At 45.5% G+C, this 19,244-nt stretch overlaps 1 protein-coding gene across 1 annotated transcript; it reads right to left on the reverse strand.

Annotated features, from left to right (window-relative positions):
* Positions 1–16,309: 16,309 nt before the first annotated feature.
* On the reverse strand, positions 16,310–17,367 carry LOC125531403 (agamous-like MADS-box protein AGL80). The gene has a single exon (XM_048695822.2). It carries the CDS (start codon positions 17,359–17,361, stop codon positions 16,420–16,422), a length of 942 nt encoding a protein of 313 aa, XP_048551779.2. The 5' UTR covers positions 17,362–17,367; the 3' UTR covers positions 16,310–16,419.
* Positions 17,368–19,244: the final 1,877 nt, after the last annotated feature.

The raw sequence follows: 19,244 nt of genomic DNA on the forward strand, positions 1-19,244 counted from the left end.
CACGGTAATCCGAGAAAATAATTTCTGTAGGTATGTACATCCCACACGGTAATCCGATAAAATAATTTCCGTAGGTATGCACATCCCACACGGTGAATCCCAGAAAAACATTTCCGTTCGTATGTATATCACACACAGTCAATCCAAGGAATATGTTTCCGTTTTTATGTACATCCCACACAGTCAATCCAAGGAAAACGTTTCCGTTCAGACGTACATCCCACACAATTTTATGTGTAGGCTCGTGTCTGAAAGGTGTAACTATCACACACGGTCTTCCTTGGTTAACTGTTTGCTTTTATCAACTATATCACACACGATTTGATGAAGAAAACAGTGTGGCATTGGGCTATCCATCTCAAGCGCTTTTACTGCTAGAACCGTTTGCAAAGATCTATGACACGTTTAGCAGGTTTATTAGTTTATAATTAATAATTTCAGTATTACTCAAATTCACATTTCATATCGAACAACTGTTTGCCAATTTCATATCAGGCACATAAATATATTATAACATCACAATACGGTAGCTACATGAAAACAACACAGTACAACATATAGCTAGTTCAACTTCATAAGAACAATATATTCATTTCCCTAATCGAGATCATCCAGGCTCGTCTTATCCACCTCTGCTTTCAGTTCAGTAAGAACCCGTTTTGCACGGGCCAACTGGGAAGGTGCCTCCTCCTGCGCCAACACACTCTTAGCAAAGTCTGATTTAAAAAATCTGAGCTCATTCTCCACCTTCAACTTTTTATCCCGCATCTTGAAATATGCTCCAACGTTGATGAGACTTTCTCTAAGCCTACGTGTGTTCTCTTCCTCATACATGCTCCAGAGCTTTGTTAGGCACATCTTCAAAGACTGTGGCCACTCTTGATCAACCCACTCCAAGTAAGAACACTTCCGTTCATCCTATAATATTTAAAACCAATGTTGGGGATATCGCTTATCGGGAATTTATCGGTCGACCTAGGATAAAGGGTAAATCGGCCAGTTTATCGGCATATCGGCCGATTTATCGCCATATCGGCTGATTTATCGGCAAATTTATCTTATCGGTGAGACACTGATAAGCGATAAATCGACCAATTTATCAGAATATCAGAAGATATCTTGAACAGTGTTTAAAACTAGATCAATAACAATTGTAGGGGAAATGGGTTTATAGCAACATAGAAAATCACCAATGCTTATTTTGAAAAACCGAAGAAACATGTTAATTATGACACATCTTCTCAAAAAGATCAATGTGCAAATGAAATAATTGGTACTGAGAAAACAACCAAATTCTGGAACATCAGAAGCTATAATTAACTACAACGACGCTACAAGTTCTTACTCATGCACAATAAATAACAAATTAAACATTTTATGAGAAAGGTAAATATAACTGCAACAGCATAGCGACAGTGTTCGCATGACATCAAATTGATACTAACAAGTGTGTACATGCACAAATTTAGTAACATAGAACTAATAGCACTAAGGCCGTCCACTATGTATGCCAAAACTGGGGTAAAGACAACTGTTGCTACATCTCGCACCAGTGCCCTGCACTGGCGAGCCGATGCAGCGGAAAAAAAATCAGGGACCCGGACTCCGGAGCATGTAGTTGCTCCGATGCCCAGTTCCTTCGTTCCATAAAGATTTAGTATTTTACTGCTTGGCTGCTCGGATGTGTGGACCGAAGTTGGCTGCACAAACTGCTGAAGCGGTGCCAAATAATTTTCTAATGACACCGCTGATGAGATGGCAACAATTTAAGATACTAGATACAAACTGTGACACTGTCTTAGGATGCGTTTGGTTGAAGGTGGTATATGAATGGGTTGGGACAGTGACAGTGTCTGAAGCACATCTAACAAATGATTTGTAACAACGAAAGCGGGTCTAACTTTCTCTGCACATGCCAAAAACTTCCTCCCACTGTCCATAGAATCAAACGCAACTAGCTTCAGCATGGATATTGATGGTGACAACGAGTAGATAGATCTTCAGCTACCCCGCTCCATTCATTGCCACTGATGGTCTTAGGAGCTACAAGAGGAAGAAACGACTCAAATCGACCTCCAGGTAAAAATCCTTCATTCCAAGTCATACCCCGAGAGAGAGAGAAGAGAGGCATACCCGGGTGGTGAAGGAGTATTCGCCAGAGGAGGAACCGCTGGAGATGTCTTTGAAGAAGACCATGGCGCCCCCGGCGGTAGGATGCGAGACGGCGAGAGCGAGGAAGCGGCTATAGCTTAGCAAGGAAGGAAGGAAGGAGGAAACAGGGAAATGTGACTTGCGGTCAGGGAGGAAAGGGGCGGGGGTAGATATTTTGGTGGTAGGCCAAACTTTTGGAAATGTGGAGGGAAACTATGCGCGCGGTGCCACCGGACATTCACTTTGAACGATTGTGTGAATCACAAACGATTCTTCTGCTTTACGTGCATGGGATGAGTTTGATAATTCAAATTTTGGTCTCAAGGCATGGGAACATTCACTTTGAACGCGCGCGGTGCCGCCGGACCATTCACTTGGAACGATTGTGTGCGTCGCAAACGATTCTTCTGCTTTACGCGCATGGGATGTGTTTGATAATTCAAATTTTGGTGGAAATTTCCCCGGGTACGTCATTGCATAATTTAACATCGCTTGCTAATTTGAGCACACAAAAGAGCGTACAACAGACAAACCACACTTACTGAATCGAGCAATTTTAGTAATTACACAGAGCCAGTTGACCTAAACGTTGCTCTAACAAAAGACCAGCATTAAAAACAAAGCCTAAGTACGCATAATTAAAAATCCGCCGCCGCGCCGGCCTATGCATCGCCGGTGTGAGATGAGACGTCGATGACTTGTCCCGGCGACATGCCGCCGTTGGTGGACTCCGCGTCCCCCCTGCTGAAGTTGACTGTGTCCTCGTCCTCAGCGCCACCCTCAAGGTTGTAGTACTCGTAGTAGTGGCTGCGCTAGAGCTCACGTTGGTACTCCACCGCCGATTCCTCGACGGACAGACTCTTCTCTACCTCGACCACGGCCACACGCAACTCCTCCTCTGGGTGCTCCTCGATCTCCGCCGCCTCCTGCATCTCCAGCTCCCGATCGGCGACCTCATGAGGAAGCAGGTGCTCCATGGCCACCGCCGCCTTGTCAGACATGGGTTGCATGCTCGAGTCTGAGGTGGCCTGGAATATCTTGGCGTGTGCATCCTCGATCTTGCCGTGGATGGCCTTGACCCGGGCCAGGGCGACATCAGCGGCACGGACGGCAGCTCGAGCGCTCTCGGCGTTTGCAGCCGTCGTCGCAGCAGCAGCTACAGCCGTCTCGGCTGCTGTAGCTGCCCTATCGGCTGCCGTAGACGCCCTCTTGGCGGAAGCGGCTGCGCTCAATGCGGATGCGGTGGCACTCTCGGCGTAGACGGCCGCGCTCTCGGCGCAGACGGCGGCGCTCGGGGGTGGGGGGACGCGGCCATCGTACGGGCCTTCATGAAGTGTTTCCACGGCGTCATCTTTGCAAGAAGGGGTTGCGGGAATGGGGATCGGGATTCGTGGATTCGGGGGTTGCCCGCACTAGAGAAGACGAGCCGGCGAAGCTTAAGGAGGGAGACTTAAATAGACCCAGATATTTTCATCGCAAACGGTTCCTAGAAAACAACTGTGTGTGATGTTGTAGATATTTTTTATTAGCTATGAAAGACGAATTTGGAATAAAGTGCCAACGGATGGTGTTTTGGATGAACGAGAAATTTTGTAGTACTAATAAAACTATTATGTCAAATCTTGGAAAATTTCAGGGGTCCTTTGACCTTCTAAGACATTTTAGTGATTTTCTAGCAATTTAATGACCGTAATTGAAATTTGAACTACATGTACATGCAACAGCTAACCATAACGGTTTGAAAACTCATATTTCGTGTACTTGTGTGTGATTTAATTTCATGTGCAGTAAATTGGAAGGAATTTTCAAACATATTGGTCTAACGGCTATGACACAATTAAGCATGGAGCGACATGGCATTTTAATTCCAAAAAATAAAAAAAATAAGAAACACATGAAACCTTGGTGGATGTAATGTCATGCCACCAATATGATGTGGTAAAAAAATTGGCATGTTTGACCAAAGTTTGGACAGACACCTCTCACAAATCAGAGCAACTCACTAGAAGGCTCGTGGTTCCGAGAGGGAGCAATGCATGTTTGATGACGAACGGGAGATAGCTTCCTCTTACTGCCTTAATTTTTTTCTACGTCTAACGTGTACTACTACAACTGTAATGTGAAATTTTTGAAAATTCTAGGGGTCATTTGACCATTTAAAGACATTTAAGTGATTTTCTAGCCATTTAATGACCGTAATACAAATTTGAACTACATCTACATGCAACGCTTAACCAAAACGGTTTGAAAAATCATATTTGTGTACTTGTGTGTGAGTTAATTCCATGTGCAGTAAACTAAATTTTTTTTCAAACATATTTGTATCATGACATGGACACATATGCATGAATACATATGCATGGAGTGGCATGTCATTGTAATTCGAAAAAAAATCAGAAACACATGAAACCTTGATTGATGTAATGTCATGTCACCAAGATGATGTGGTAAAGAAATTGACATGTTTCACGGAAGTTTGGACATGCAACGCCTAACCAAAACGGTTTGAAAAAAATCATATTTTTGTGTACTCGTGTGCGAGTTAAAAAATCATCAGACGATGTAAATATCTGGTGTTCAAAAAAGAAAATGTAAAGATCTGGCAAGACAACCGGCCCCCACACGATTGGCACTCCATGTCGCGGCTCGAGGTTTGGTAGGTGATTGGCGGGGATCATTAATCAGACACGGTTCTGTATTGGGAACCGTCAGCTATTATGTTCACACACGGATTTGCTACGGGAATTATGTGTAATTCAAACTACAGTACTCGTAAATTCCGGCGACCGGCATGTGTACTGTCCCCGTCGATCTAGATTTCGGCCGCCAATAAATACTACCTTGCCGTCGTCGTCCCGCGTGCATTCTCATCTACATCCTCCCCTCGCTCACCCCCCCCCCCTCTCTCTCTCTCTCAAATCTCTGCCATGGCGCCGCCGGTCTGCCCACGTGCCGAAGAGGAGTCGCCGTCCCCCGAGGACGCTCACTCGATTAGCAGCAACGAGGACCCCTACGCGCCGCCTGAAGAGGTTGCGCCGGACCTCCCAACTTTGGATTGGTTTTGGGGCCAATACAATCTTTGTCTGTGGAAGTCGCTGCCGTCAGCTGAGAAAGCTAGGAAAGTGGCGTTCAAGAAGGAGATGGCGGTGGAAGAAGCCAGGTACTAGGCGGCCTGTGAAGCCCATGATGCCGCCTGGAAAAAGGAGGCGGCGGAGCTTTGGGGGCGGGCGCGTCGTCGTGCCGAGGAGGTGTACGAAGACGGGTACTTTGCGAGGAAGGTCATAGGCGCTGGACGGCTCGTCGCTGCGTGGAGGTGGGCTGATAAGCTCCAGGGTGCCACCGGCGAGGAGCTCCGGTGGGCGCCCAACGAAATGACAAGATCAGCCGCGCGCGTCCGTCAGCAAACGGCAGATCGATACGTCAAGCACTGCGAGGCGGAGGAGTCAGAGTACTGCCTCCTCCGCACTGGGAAGACGCCACGCACCAGGGAGCTGCTGGCGAGGGGCTGTCGGAATACTGGCCCGACGAGGGATTATTAGTTTTAGTATTGTTCGTTTTCAATTTTATGCATTGTACCTACTAGTTAAGTACCATCACGTATATGTGATATATATATATATATTATGAATTCCATTTTCTATCTGTTTTTATACTAATTTGAATCTAGGTGTTATCATCCACATATACAGAATGGAAAGCGTATATACACACATTGAAATAGAACATATAAGAATGGAAAACAGAGTACACACATTGAAAAAGAGCAATACTATGATTGCTGTGAATACATAGCTATCCACGTCGAAATGACTTCTCAAAATAAAAAGAGTCCATGAGACCATGACCAGCAGCCCTTGCCTAGGGTAGCTCTTGGCTCTGCCTGAACTCGTGCAGACGTTCGTCCAAGCGGTCGACACGCTCGCGGTATAATTGGAGCGCGATCTCGAGCTCCAACTTGGCTATTTCATCGGAGATCACCAGGTCGAGGATGCGACGGTCATGTTCCTCTACCGCGCCCAGGTGGACACTTGGGCCAAGGAGGCAGTCGAGCCTATGGACCAGCGTGTTAGCATCCAACGGGCCACGGACAAGGCGAACAGCAGCACCCATGCGAACGGCGCGGCGGGCGTCCGGTGCAAGTATGGCGCGACCGGCCTTTGGTGCATGTACGGCACTGAGGGCCTCTGCCCACTCCTGGCAAGGAATGAGGGTACTGACAGGACATGTACCCTGCTGCGACGCCATGTCGACAGCAGGAAAGTGCCGCTTGATCCGCTCTTGCTGTGCGGCGCGCCGCGCCTCTCGCTCTGCGGCGCTCCAATGGCCTTGCCGTGCGGCGAGCCGCAGCCTATCGGCACGGACACGCCTAGCTTGCTCTGCGGCGCGCCATCGATCATGTTGTGCGGCGAGCTGTAGCCTGTCGGCGCTGACATGCCTATCTTGATCCGCGGCGCTCAAGCGCCATGCGCCAAAGGTCTTCTCAACCCTGGCGATGACGCGCATCACGGCATCGTCCATCGTGTTGCTGGGGAGCGCCTCGGCCTCGACGGGCCGTGGCGCCTGCTCGTTTTCCTCGTCGACGAGGTGGATGACAGAGGCGACGCTTTAGTGGGTTGACATACTTGGAAAAGGTGGATGTGCTACAGGCTGCGCTTGTCGCCTCCGTGCATCGCGCGCCCCCTATGTGCAATATAGCAGGGTGGCGGGAAACATGTGAGGAAATGGCGGGAAACGGTGGCGTGTTCATAAAACGCCATCAATTAATGAAAACTTATTATCGAGCTAGCACAAGAAGTAGATGATGATCAGATGAACACGGACCACACTAGGGAACCCGTCGGTGCTGAATTCATCAATCCCAAACGGTTGAATACTAGCAAGCGTTTGCCCACAACACACATGGTCTATTCCATCACAAATAGGTCGGATGGATCAACTGTATGCCACGTATCGCACATTGTCAAAAAGTAATGCGGTAGACCTTCTTTAATATGTGTTAAAAAATAATAATAAAAAAACAAGGACCTCGAGGTTAAATTAGCTGAGGGAATGGGATGACCGAAATGCCCCATCTCTTCACCTAATTTAACATCAACACAACTTCCCATCCAATCACCCATCCGATGGCTGCTCTAGCCTGAGCACACTTAACTTGATAGTTTTCTTACATGAGCTACTGGTGGAACAGCTAGTCCAAGGTGATAGGAATGCCTCTTCACATCCTTATGGCGTATCCGGATGACCGCCCGTCCCACAATGGCCAATAGATGTTGTGTAGACAAGGCATCTCACATACGTCTTATTAGAAGCAACCGTCTGCGTTATTATCGGTCTTCGCACACATGTATGATTACAGACCTGTTTGCCGCGTATCACACACATCTTGTTATATTGAACCGTTTCTGTTCTCTTGCCTAATCACAAACAGTTCATCCAAGTGAACCGTATGCTGTACATCGCACACACCTTGATCGAGTTGACCGTTTCTTTTGTGTTGCCTAATCAAACACAGTTCATCCCAGTGAACCGTATGCTGTATATTGCACACGCCTTCATCTGGCTGCCCATTTCTTTTGTTCCTCCTCATCGCAAATAGTTAATTGAGCTGAACCGTATGCCCTGCATCGCACACGCAACTAAAACCTGAACCGTGTTTGATGCATCCTCCATCGCAAACGTTTTTCACCTTTTTTGATGGTTATTTTACACCACCATTTACGATTATGGCATCGCACACAGTTTCGTCGAAGGGTCTCTGATCGTATTATCGCGTTAGTAGCATCCTGCAGTAGTGTGGTCTATACTTGCTAACAAAAATAACATTGCTAACACTCAAGAACATAAAAGTGATGTGAAATTTACTACTTTTTCATATATTATTTGACCATTTTTTATTCTCGCAACAAATGTATCTGGTATAATCCGGTGTTTACATGTGCTCCTGTTGATTCTCAAATAAAGACCCATTCAAAAAACCAAACAAGGTATTTAGTTAACATAGTTTTAAATACAACTGATAGGGTGTCGATCGGATAGAGAATAGGAACCTAATTGATCTTGAGGGTCTAATTCAAATTATTTTGCTTCTCTGTGGTACATGCTATCTATAAATGTTGTGGACTTTGCTTGTGCAAATTAAGCTTTTTATTTGCTATCACTCATTGTGAAAATTAAGTCAATGATCTCTTGGGCGTACTAGACAACAGTATAATTGTTAGTAGTATATTTTACTATATGAGGCATTCATCTTCCGGGCATAGGGCGGTGATGTCTACTACGCAACTTTATTCTCGTAGACTCGTGTTGGGCCTCCTTGCGCATAGTTTTATAGGACAGTAGCAATTTTCCCTCAAGTGGATGACCTAAGATTTATCAATCCGTGAGAGGTATAGGATGAAGATGTTCTCTCTCAAGAAACCCTACAACCAAATAATAAAATCTCTCTTGTGTCCCCAACACACCGAATACAATGGTAATTTGTTTAGGTGCACTAGTTCAGCGAAAAGATGGTGATACAAGTGTAATATGGATAGCAGATATTGGTTTTTGTATTATGAACAATAAAAAACAGCAAGATAGCAATTGATAAGACAGAGCACAAATGGTATTGCAATGCTTGAAAATGAGGCCTAGGGTACGTAATTTCACTAGTGCAATCTCCCAACAATGTTAATATAATTAGATCATATAACCGTCCATCAACGTGCGATGAAGAATCACTCCAAAGTTTCTATCTAGCGGAGAACATAAGAAGAATCGTTTGTAGCTATTCTTTCCGATAGATCTATCCAAAAGTTCGTACTAAAATAACACCGAGTTATTCTTTCCGATCGATCTATCAAGAGTTCGTACTAAAAAAACACCAAAGCAACTTCAGATTCATAATACTCAATCCAACACAAAGAACTTCAAAGAGTGCCCCAAGATTTCTACCGGAGAAATAAAAGACGAGAACGTGCACCAACCCCTACGCATAGATCACCCCAATGTCACCTCGGGAATCCGCGAGTTGAGTTCCCAAACACATATCAAGTGAATCAATATGATACCCCATTCTCGCCATGAGTATTCATATGCAAGACATATATAAACGTATTCAATCCGATAAAACGAAATCTCAAAGGGAAAACTCAATTCATCACAACAAGATAGAGAGGGGAAAACACCATATGATCCGACTATATTAACAAAGCCTGTGATACATCAAGATCGTGACATCTCAAGAACACGACAGAGAGATTAAACACATAGCTACTGGTACAAACCCTCAGCCCCGAGGGTGGACTACTCCCTCCTCATCGTGGTGGTCGCCGCGATGATGAAGATGGCCACTGGTGATGATTGCCCCCTCCGGCAAAGTGCCTAAACGGGGTCTAGATTGGTTTCTCGTGGGTACATAGCCTTGCGGCGGCGAAACTTCTGATCTAGGGTAACCCCGAGGGTTTTTGGAATATTTGGGAATTTATAGGGTAAAGAGGGGTGCGGGAGGCCACCGAGGTGGGCACAACCCACCTTGGGTTATGCCCCCCTCGGCCCCCCCCCCCCCCCAGGTGCTACTCTGGCCCATTGGATGTCCTCTGGTCCATAAAAAATCCATAAAAAGTTTCGCGGTGTTTGGACTCCGTTTGATATTGATTTCCTGCGATGTAAAAACCAAGTAAAAAACAACAACTGGCACTGGGCACTGGGCCAATAGGCTAGTCCCAAAAAATGATATAAAGTAGCTATACAATGATTGTAAAACATCCAAGAATGATAATATAACAGCATGAATAGTTCGTAAATTATAGATACGTTGGAGAGTATCAGGCAGTCGCCTATTTACGTGGCCAATGGACGAGCCCTGACCTTGCCATTTCTGCTGAAAATATTGTAGAAACAATAATGTTTGCATATTTTATTCGATATCCAAGGAGATTTAGAAAGAAAGAACTAGTTATGCACCCGGCCTATGGACGAGCCCTGACCTTGCCATTCATGCTGGATTTGTCCATTCCCTTGACATCAGCAGTCAATCTAGTCAAATATGTATTTAATGGTTTAACCCCATTGACCCATATAACGCATCATTGTGGTTTGACAACTACAAGGAAGAAGTTGTGAAATTAACTAGTTGTATTCACTGTATTCTCTTGTCGACAACAAGTTGTATTTCCGGTCTTTGATATTCTGGTTACCTTGATTAGTTACCTTGATATTCATACTCATTCAGAGTTACAGAATTCTAAGTACCCCCATTTACCAAATCTCAACTTTGTCACACTCCCCACAAGCATGTGAAATCGTCTTGCCGCTCCCCTCACCATTCATTTTGTCTTGAAATATGAAATGGTATTGTGTTAGATGTTAATTAAAAGCTAGCTTGGAACAACACAAACCCCACATCACTCTTGCAACGCAATGTCACATAGTGAGCTGCATACCTACCTATATTCACCTTATTGGCTTATCACGGGCATGCAATTAATCAACTTTTAATTGTCTAACCTACCCTAATCCTTTACCCACATCTATCTATTTTGGCAAAAAATGGACTGTTGGCAAAGCAATCATACATTCCTTCCTCTTGTATTTTTGAAATCCAGCCCTGATTCTATCCTTGATTTCCCCCTTATCCCGACTCCAGAAATCATATGTATATTGCACTATAACTTCATTTACACACACTCTTGTTCCTTTCATGCTCCTCAAGAACACGTGTGAACCATGACACTTCACATCTTAGTCTGATCCATTTGATATATGTAAAGCATGGAAGGATTGTGTGTTTAGTATTGAATGCGACATAAAAATACATACCTTGTTTTCTTCACATCATTGAGCCAATAAGAAAACACAGAACCTATTGGTAAACTACTAGTATCTTCAGCTTCGGTCATGTTTCATGGAACTCTATTGATAACTCATCACTTGTATGTCACCTTATCACATTATCACAAGTATTGCCTTACTGCATTTTTCCTTCCATTCGCATTGTGCTCATCATGAGAATTGAAGAAATCATGCACCTCTTCCAGTTTCTTTTACACATTTATTTACATATACTCCATAAGAAGAGAACGTTTCAAATGTAAAATGTCAAAGGTCAACTAGACCGTAATTGATTCCATACAACATAAATATGACTACTTACGCTAGATCACTAGGGATGGAAACACGTGAAGGGAAGGATGGAAGTGGTCACAATAGTTGGAAAGGGGTGCATTTTTCCTATAAAGAATGGCTGGTCCTTATCAACTCTGTCGGTTGTAATATGGTTCATTACATGATGTCCTTCTTCCACGCGCGAAATGAAGTTGAATGTATTTGTGTGGGTGCTTATTATTGATAGTTTTAAGAAGCGGAGACACTTTAATTCTGGTAAATATTAATTACTCTTGGGTCTTCTGTACTACTTATACTGAAGAAAGCGTTGAGCACCTTATTTCTATTGGCCCTTAAGCATTTTTCTTGTTGGACATGCTTCAAATCTAGTGGTCTCCGAATGCCACGCGGATTGCTTCTATACCAAGCTAAAGTGCTGTTTTTTTTTGCAAAAGAAGCTAAAGTGCTGTTTGTTGGTAACCTATTTTTTGAAATCTTTGTTACCATGGCTTGGAATTTGGAAGGAGCACAATAATTTCATTTTTGAGGTCAGTTCTTGCAGCTTGTATAGTTTATCTCTAGCAAAAAGAACTAGAAGCACACCATGGAACCAGGGCCGGCCCTGGGTAGGGGCAAGAAGGGCGACGCCCTAGGGCCCAGCCCGATTGGGGGCCCCGACCCTGTGCATATATATACTACACAACCGAACAAGACGGGCCTTAAAGCATGTAGCGCACGTACTGTTAAAAAAACTAGTAGGTTACTTGAATTGTGAAAGGCACAATCCCAGTCTCGTTTCAATCGATCCATCTCATAACACCAGCCGCCGTCGTTTCTTATTCCTGTATCCTCGTTCCCCGTTCTGCTCCTACTCCCGAAGCATGCAGCATGCCTAGCAAATTATTGGATATTGCTGCTATACTTGATTCCTTTGATACCCTTTCAGTTTCTCCATCTCACTCCTCTATGGATTTGCCTATAACTATTCTCATCTAGCGGACGGCCACAGGCAGAGACAACCCTTCATAAGCTCAGTTACTTTGCAAGTTGCAGCAGGACATTTTCTTGGGTCAAAGGCCTACGAAGTTCTTGTAATTTCATAGTCCTTTTCCGCTTGATTTTTGTACTGTTTTTCTTTGTTTTCCAGCGATTCCCTGACTGATCTTCTATTTCTGTACGGGGTTGTTCATTTGAGGATACGAGGACCCTAGGAAGACCTGATATGCTTGGGATTGGATAGCTGGATTTCTTCTATTTTTCATCAGACAAATTCAGGTATTTCGACTCCTTTCTTGTAAAATGTTGGCTAAAAACATGATTTTGAGAAAGAAGAAAGAAAATGCTAGCAGATAAGTTAGATCCGATATATTTTATTTAGTAATGAAAAAAGGATGTTTTTTAGGCATAAAAATGTTGTGCTTTGTATCTTTTTTTTGCACCGATTGTGCTATGCATCGATGTAATATATATTTTTCACTATATTAGGCCCACTTTTTAAGTTCGCCCCGGGCCTCTGAAATGTCAGGACCGGCCCTGCATGGAACTAGCTCCTAATTGCAAACTTATATGCTGAAGGAGGACAGGGGCAGTGGGATGATGTAGAGTTAGAGAACTGATGGTGAAGTGGTGCAGAGGTCGTAGGCGATTCGAGAGCCTCAGTGAAGCCACAGGATGATGCCTCCACTGACCGAAACTGGCCTGTTGCCCGCTGTCGCCAAGGTAAGTGAGGCCATGATTTCTCCTTCTCGCCTCTGATCATCGGTCATGAGGCGTCTTGCCAAGAAAGATGACTAAGGATGGAGTGGATGAAAAAAAGTGGTCGTCCTCGGCTTAATCACCTGGAACTAGACGCAGTTACCATGCACAAAACACATGTAAAAATCACCTAGCTCCAACTAGGGGGTGGAGGGCGAGCATCGACTGTACGGTGAACTCAGTAGTCTCTGTGCATTGCAAATGATGATAGTTCTTCTTCTTACTTGGTTGTTCACTTGTTCTGCATTTTACAAGTTTCAGAAATATTGGCTAATCGGGCAAACTGTGCCATGCTGTCGCTGTGTAATAAAGGAGAAATGTCTAACAGCTCCCGGGTGCCCCTGGTTCTCCATACCTAATATCTATACCTAATATTAAAGTACGGAGCCTTTTCTGGTTCTCCATAAGTCACCTACTTATATCCGTTGATTTTGTGTAAATCATAAAGATTGATGGTTGAGATTTAGTGGATCTACGATAACTGTTCGGACCCAAATAGGGACCAATCAATTTTCTATGCTAAACTTTCCTACATGATGGGTTCGCTGGCATACACACTAAGCTGGCTTGGGCCATGTAGTTGTGCGTTGATGGGCTTTTACGGAACGCGGGCTTTTTTCTATGTGTTCGTTTTCTAGAAAAAAAATCTATGCATTCATCCGTTGTTTCTTCTGTTCGTCATTTGGTTTCAGACAAGCCGATCCCAACACATCCATAGGAGTTTGTATGCAACATCTCCACGTCTCTTAAATACCTCTTCCAAATCAAAACAATATCCTGGTAATCAGCCTTAGCGGAAGGTGGTCTGGACGCAATGGCGCTAAAGTGGGTCGTCCAGTACGCGGCCGCACCAACGCTGGTGCCATCATATCTCCTTCTTCCGTCCACGCGATGGACCTTGCCACCTTTTGTGTGATGGTGGCCCGCACCTGCGCCATCGCCTGCCAGAGCCTCAGCTCCATCACAACGCAATCGATGGCGATCTACGTGCCATCGCCTTCCTCCAAGGTGTCGTGGTCGTCGCCCAGCCTGCCGTCCATGAGCCCCGCCACCCCAGCCGCCGTCGTGCGCGGCAGCACCTTCACCGCTAGGTACTGGTCGTTGTCATCTAGGCCTGGCGCTCCGGCAGCCGGCTAGCCAGTGATGGCCTCGAGCAGCAGCACACGAAGCCATACACATCGGACTTTTTGGACACGATGCCCATGCGGAGGAAGAAGGGGCCCACATAGCCCGCGGCGGCGGCCAAGAAGTTGCCCTCTCAAGCCGACCCAGGGTCATGGAGCCGCACGCGACCGTCGCTGTCCATGAGCATATGTTGGAGGATGAGACGTCGCCGTGCACCATGGAGATGTGGTCGTGGGGGTGCTCCAGCGCAACGGCCACGTCAGGGAGGACGCGCATGCGGGGTGGAGTGGAGCTGGTCAGCCAGGCTGCCGCCGGGCATCTACTCCAGCACCAGCGCTCCCCACGGCGCACAACACTAGCACACCACGGCGTATGCTGCTGTCCCGTTGTAAAACCATGTTGTCCTCACCCCATCCCATGCACCGCGTGATCCGACCTAGCGACGACGTGGTCGCCGTTCGCGTTTTTCTTGCATCGCCCAGCCGTGCCTCTCAGTGGTCTTACATGTATGTCAATACGTCATCATGGGCACGAGCAATGGACTATGACAGGAACTCGGATAAGGAGCGGCAAAGAGCTGGACTATGAGACTCCACGAGGGAAATGAGCCACTGGAGGCATGAGGGGCACGTCATTGGTACGTGTTTGTCTGAAATTTAAACACATGGATATACTTTCAGTCATTAGATTTTGTTTAGCCGCGGTATTGCATCTATGTGTTGTGTTGGTTTGCAGGCTACACCCATACCTAGCTTGCCAGGAGGGAACGCCATCTGCCAAGTATACTAAATTTTTAGAATTGATAACGATTGTAACACCTGATGGAATGACCAAACTCCCAATCCTGCCATGTCCCGTCCGGCTTCTACGTACTTCCCTCGAACTCCGCCCTCAGTGTGCCTTCCATCCCCGATGATGTTCTACGGCCCAGTTCCTCGATCCGACCAATCCTGTGCAAAAACTGGTAGGAATATGTGGGAAGGTGTATGGACCAGATGCATAGCGTGAATCTCGGATGGCGTCCATCATGTCCATTTCCATCATATAAGTGTTTTAAAGTTTTGATTTTGAAATATTCGCTTGCGTAGGCGCAATGAAGGGTGCGACATGCGGTGGCGAACTCATTGGCGTGGGATTGATCATCTTCGGGAGCGTTGTGCTCAGGCGAACACCGCTATCATCGTCGGTGAGGGTGGCAAGGAGGATAGGCAGACCTGTTGAGAGTTTTGAGTTATGCTTATTGTGCAAGAGGCAAGATAAATTGTTTCCCCGTTGCAACGCACGGGCATATTTGCTAGTTCATATAAAATTGAAAAAAATTTCAAAAAATCTGAAACTTTCAGGGATCAAAGATTATCAAAGGTCTGATGTTCCTGCAAAGTTTCAGCAACAAATAACCTTTGTGGAGCCCTCACAAAAAAATAAACAAAATCACTGCTAAAAAATGTACATAAACTTTGAAACATGATTTTGTTTTTTTATTTGAGTGCTCTCGAATGTTATTTTTAGCTAAAACTTTGCAAGATCATCAAAAGTTTCATGATGTTCGATGTCCCAAAGTTTCAGATTTTTTTGATTTTTATTGAATTTGTTTTGAATTTACTGTTCATAGAGGGTGTAGGGGCACCCGGGTGCTGAAAATCCTATCTCGTAATAGATTCTAATCTTTATCCAGGCATGCGTAAACAATCCAGCAAAAACTGTCACCATGCAATTAAGTCGCAAATCATTAATTCTCCAGCACATTTACATTCCTCCAGGACAGCATATCTTCAGCACGTTTCTACCCCCCAAAACGCAAGATTTTAGACACCAAAAATATCATGACATCAAAGGCCCTGCCAGTACATCTCCCGAAACACGACCATGTTTCTTTCTTTTAATCGTGGTAGCAATCAGGGAACTACCAGGCACGCAGCTGTGCTGTACTTAAGTGCCGTAATACACACAACAAGCTGCTGATTTCTCTAAACACATGCAACTTACGATCTGCGACGAACTGAACAACCACAGAGATCAAACGAAGGCCTATGGAAGAGACTTAGAGACCCCTACTGAATAACAAATTCAATCACTACAAATAAAAATGCCTTATTCATCAAAAATAATTATTAAAGTGCCCTGGCTCAGAGAGCATGGCGAATAAAACCATACACATAGACGAGATATAACAATTCCAGGAAATAGCTGAATGTCTCATCTTCACGATGCCATCTGTAGAATTTAACCATGCAGAAACTAATAAAACGAGACGAGACGAGATCGACGCTAGCTTGCCATGCACTCCAACGATCCTCATCCAGCTTACATGGGAGGGAACTGACTCCAATCGAACTCCAGATTGAACGACTGCATCTGCATCATCATATCACCGCCGGTGAAGCCGGCCCCTTCGTGGCCACCAGCGTAGCCACCGTAGACCAGGGTGCCAAGATCCCCTCCGGAGCTCAGCAGCGTGCCCTCCTGCCGCTGCACTGGCGCCTGATGCAGCGCTGTAGACCCCATGTCTACGCTGCCGGTGGTGACCCATGGAGCTGGCGGCGGCGCCTGGTACATGGGAGGGAAATGACACGAACCAAACTCCAGATTGAAGGACTGCATCTGCATCACCGTATCACCGCCGGTGAAGTCGGCCCCGTCGTGACCACCAGCGTAGCCACCGACCAGGGTGCCCTCCTGCTGTTGTTCTGGCGCCTGATACAGCGCCGGAGACCCCATGTCTATGCTGCCGGTGGTGACGCATGGAGCTGGCGGCGGCGCCTGGGAATGAGTTTTCCCCATGCGTTCGCCCAAGCTCTTGATCAGCTCCTCCACCTTGTAGCCAACGCGGGCGAGCTGCTCCACGCTGATGCCAACGAGGCCCGGGAGGTTCCCGTCCATGATCTGTTGCAGGAGGTACCTGGTCTCGCGGTCCTGGCATTCGCGGCGGGACTTGTCGACTTTCTCCTGGAGCTTGGCGATGCCCTCGGTGAGTAAGCCCTCCTGGTCCATCGTCTTCTTGCAATGCCCCAGCTCCGGCATGCTCTTGAATCCATTCAGGATACCCACCGCCTTGTCAGGGGAAGGAAACACCTCAGGCGCCGCCCCGCCCTCGCCGTACACCACCACGCAGGTCTCGACGTCGCACAGGGTGCCCAGCTCGCCCGCCTTCTTCATCAGCCCCTTCAGACGCTGCTTGTACCTAGAGCGCCGGGTCGAGTCGTCGCGGACGTACCCCAGGGTCACCTTCTTCGGAAGCCGACCCATTGCCACTCTTGCCGGCCGGCCAAGGGATAACTAAAACTAGCGGAGGAATGGAATGTCGTTGTTGGTTTCCTAGGCATGGAGGACGGGTAGATTTATAGTGGAGGGATCGCCTAGCTAAGGATTAATTTCATGATATGATATTGGCGACAGATAGGGAAAATATTGCATAAGATTTGGTGCCTTAATTGTGCCCCCTCTGTAATTTTGGCGTCCTTTTAAACCTTTCTTTTAGTATAACTCTGTAATTTTGGCATCCGTTTAAACCTTTTAACTTTGGGAAACACTTTCAATCCGTCGTCTGATTCTTTCCAATCTTGAGGCTGTTAGCTTCGGCCTCTCGTCCCAAACTGCTGGCTATTTCCACGTACATAATTCTCTCGTGTAAAAACAAAAAAAACAAATCACCACGTCTCACATCTCACATCTCCCATAATAAGCAGAGTAGGTGGGGGACATCAGACATGCTTGCCTTCCGTGTAGGTGGTGTCGATCTCCGTGCAGCAGTTGCTGTCGCCGCGGGGTCATATCATCGTCGGCTCGATGCACCTATGGAGTGATACTATCATCCATTCTTCTTTTGTCTCTCGTGCGTACTTATATGCTTCTATATATTGTATAGAAGTTTTGCTTCATACGATGCCAACGATGCTTCTTTGTTTCTAACATGTTCCTATTGTATACCGGCCGTTGGGCGCATGGCGGAAGTGCGACCGGAAGATGAAGGTGGACCCGTACATGTTGTCGTCAGCTGTGTTGATTATACCAGACATGGCAAAGTTTGCAGTGTGATGAACCCGACTTGTGAGCCCTGTTGGTGGGGTCCGACAGGCATGCTAGCGCTCTTCGGCATTCCTCATCAAGCGATCGTCATGAGACAATTTTGGTGTGGCTTCGCTTCATCGAGGGCTTCAGCGAATCAAACCTGTTCTAGTTCCCACACAAAACCCCGATGTGGCTTCTAATCAACATAGCTGATTCTGGGGCTGTTGCAAAATACTAATATGAATCAGAAATTCTAATCCCCTTGGAAGGAAGCAAGTAGCACAAAAGATGGAAAATATATGTGGCAACCAATTAAAATATTTGTTCTTGGAAGCAAACTTTCGATTAAACATGAAGAAATTTTTGTTTGTTTGGGAACATTCCCATATTGGTTTCAAGCATGCAGAAATTACCGGTGACGGTGTCAATGATAAAACTGATCTTGGGGAAACAACTTCCTATTTGGTTCGAAGCAAAAAAAAAGAGTGGTTCGAAGCAATATTTTAGTCAATAGAAACAATATCGCTGCGATCCTTTTGGAAGAAAATATCCGGTTATATAACACTTATTTTTGTTAAATCAAAACAAAATCCATTCACCATGTAAGCATTTTATTTAGTGTAAGGAAACTAAATTTTGTTACAGTTGAAGCAAAGTTTAGTTGCAAGGCAAGCAAAGTACAGTAACGCTGCAAACAGAATGTGCTTCGCTAGAAAGAAGACTCTATGTATATGTTTCCTATTTTGAAGCAATTTCATTCCATGGAAGCAATTTCTTTGGTGTACCAGAACAAAACTTTCCTAAATTTGAAGCCAACTTTAGTTTCATAGTTGGTGAGGTGGACTAACATTAGAAACAAAATGTGTATCATAAAAAAACCAACTGCATGAACCAAAAGAAATATAATTTTGCTATGCTTGAAGCAAACTTCAATTTCTTAGGAAGCAAATGAAAGTAGCATTGGAAACAAAGTATGCTATGTATTCCCGCATAAAAAGTATGTTTCATGCGCTAGAGTAAATTAATTAGTTTTCTATAAAATCTAGAGTTTTCTTAGGAAAAATCTAGAGTTAGTTTCCAAATATTTTGAGTCCTAACACACTTTCTTTATTAATCAACAA

This window comes from Triticum urartu, chromosome 7A, assembly GCF_056163025.1.
Source record: "Triticum urartu cultivar PI428250 chromosome 7A, HENAU_Tu73, whole genome shotgun sequence".
NCBI classification, from domain to species: domain Eukaryota; kingdom Viridiplantae; phylum Streptophyta; class Magnoliopsida; order Poales; family Poaceae; genus Triticum; species Triticum urartu.

Bases quoted from the DNA above. Each gene is read 5' to 3' on its own strand.
- LOC125531403 (XM_048695822.2), bottom strand. From the start codon at position 17,361: ATGGGTCGGCTTCCGAAGAAGGTGACCCTGGGGTACGTCCGCGACGAC.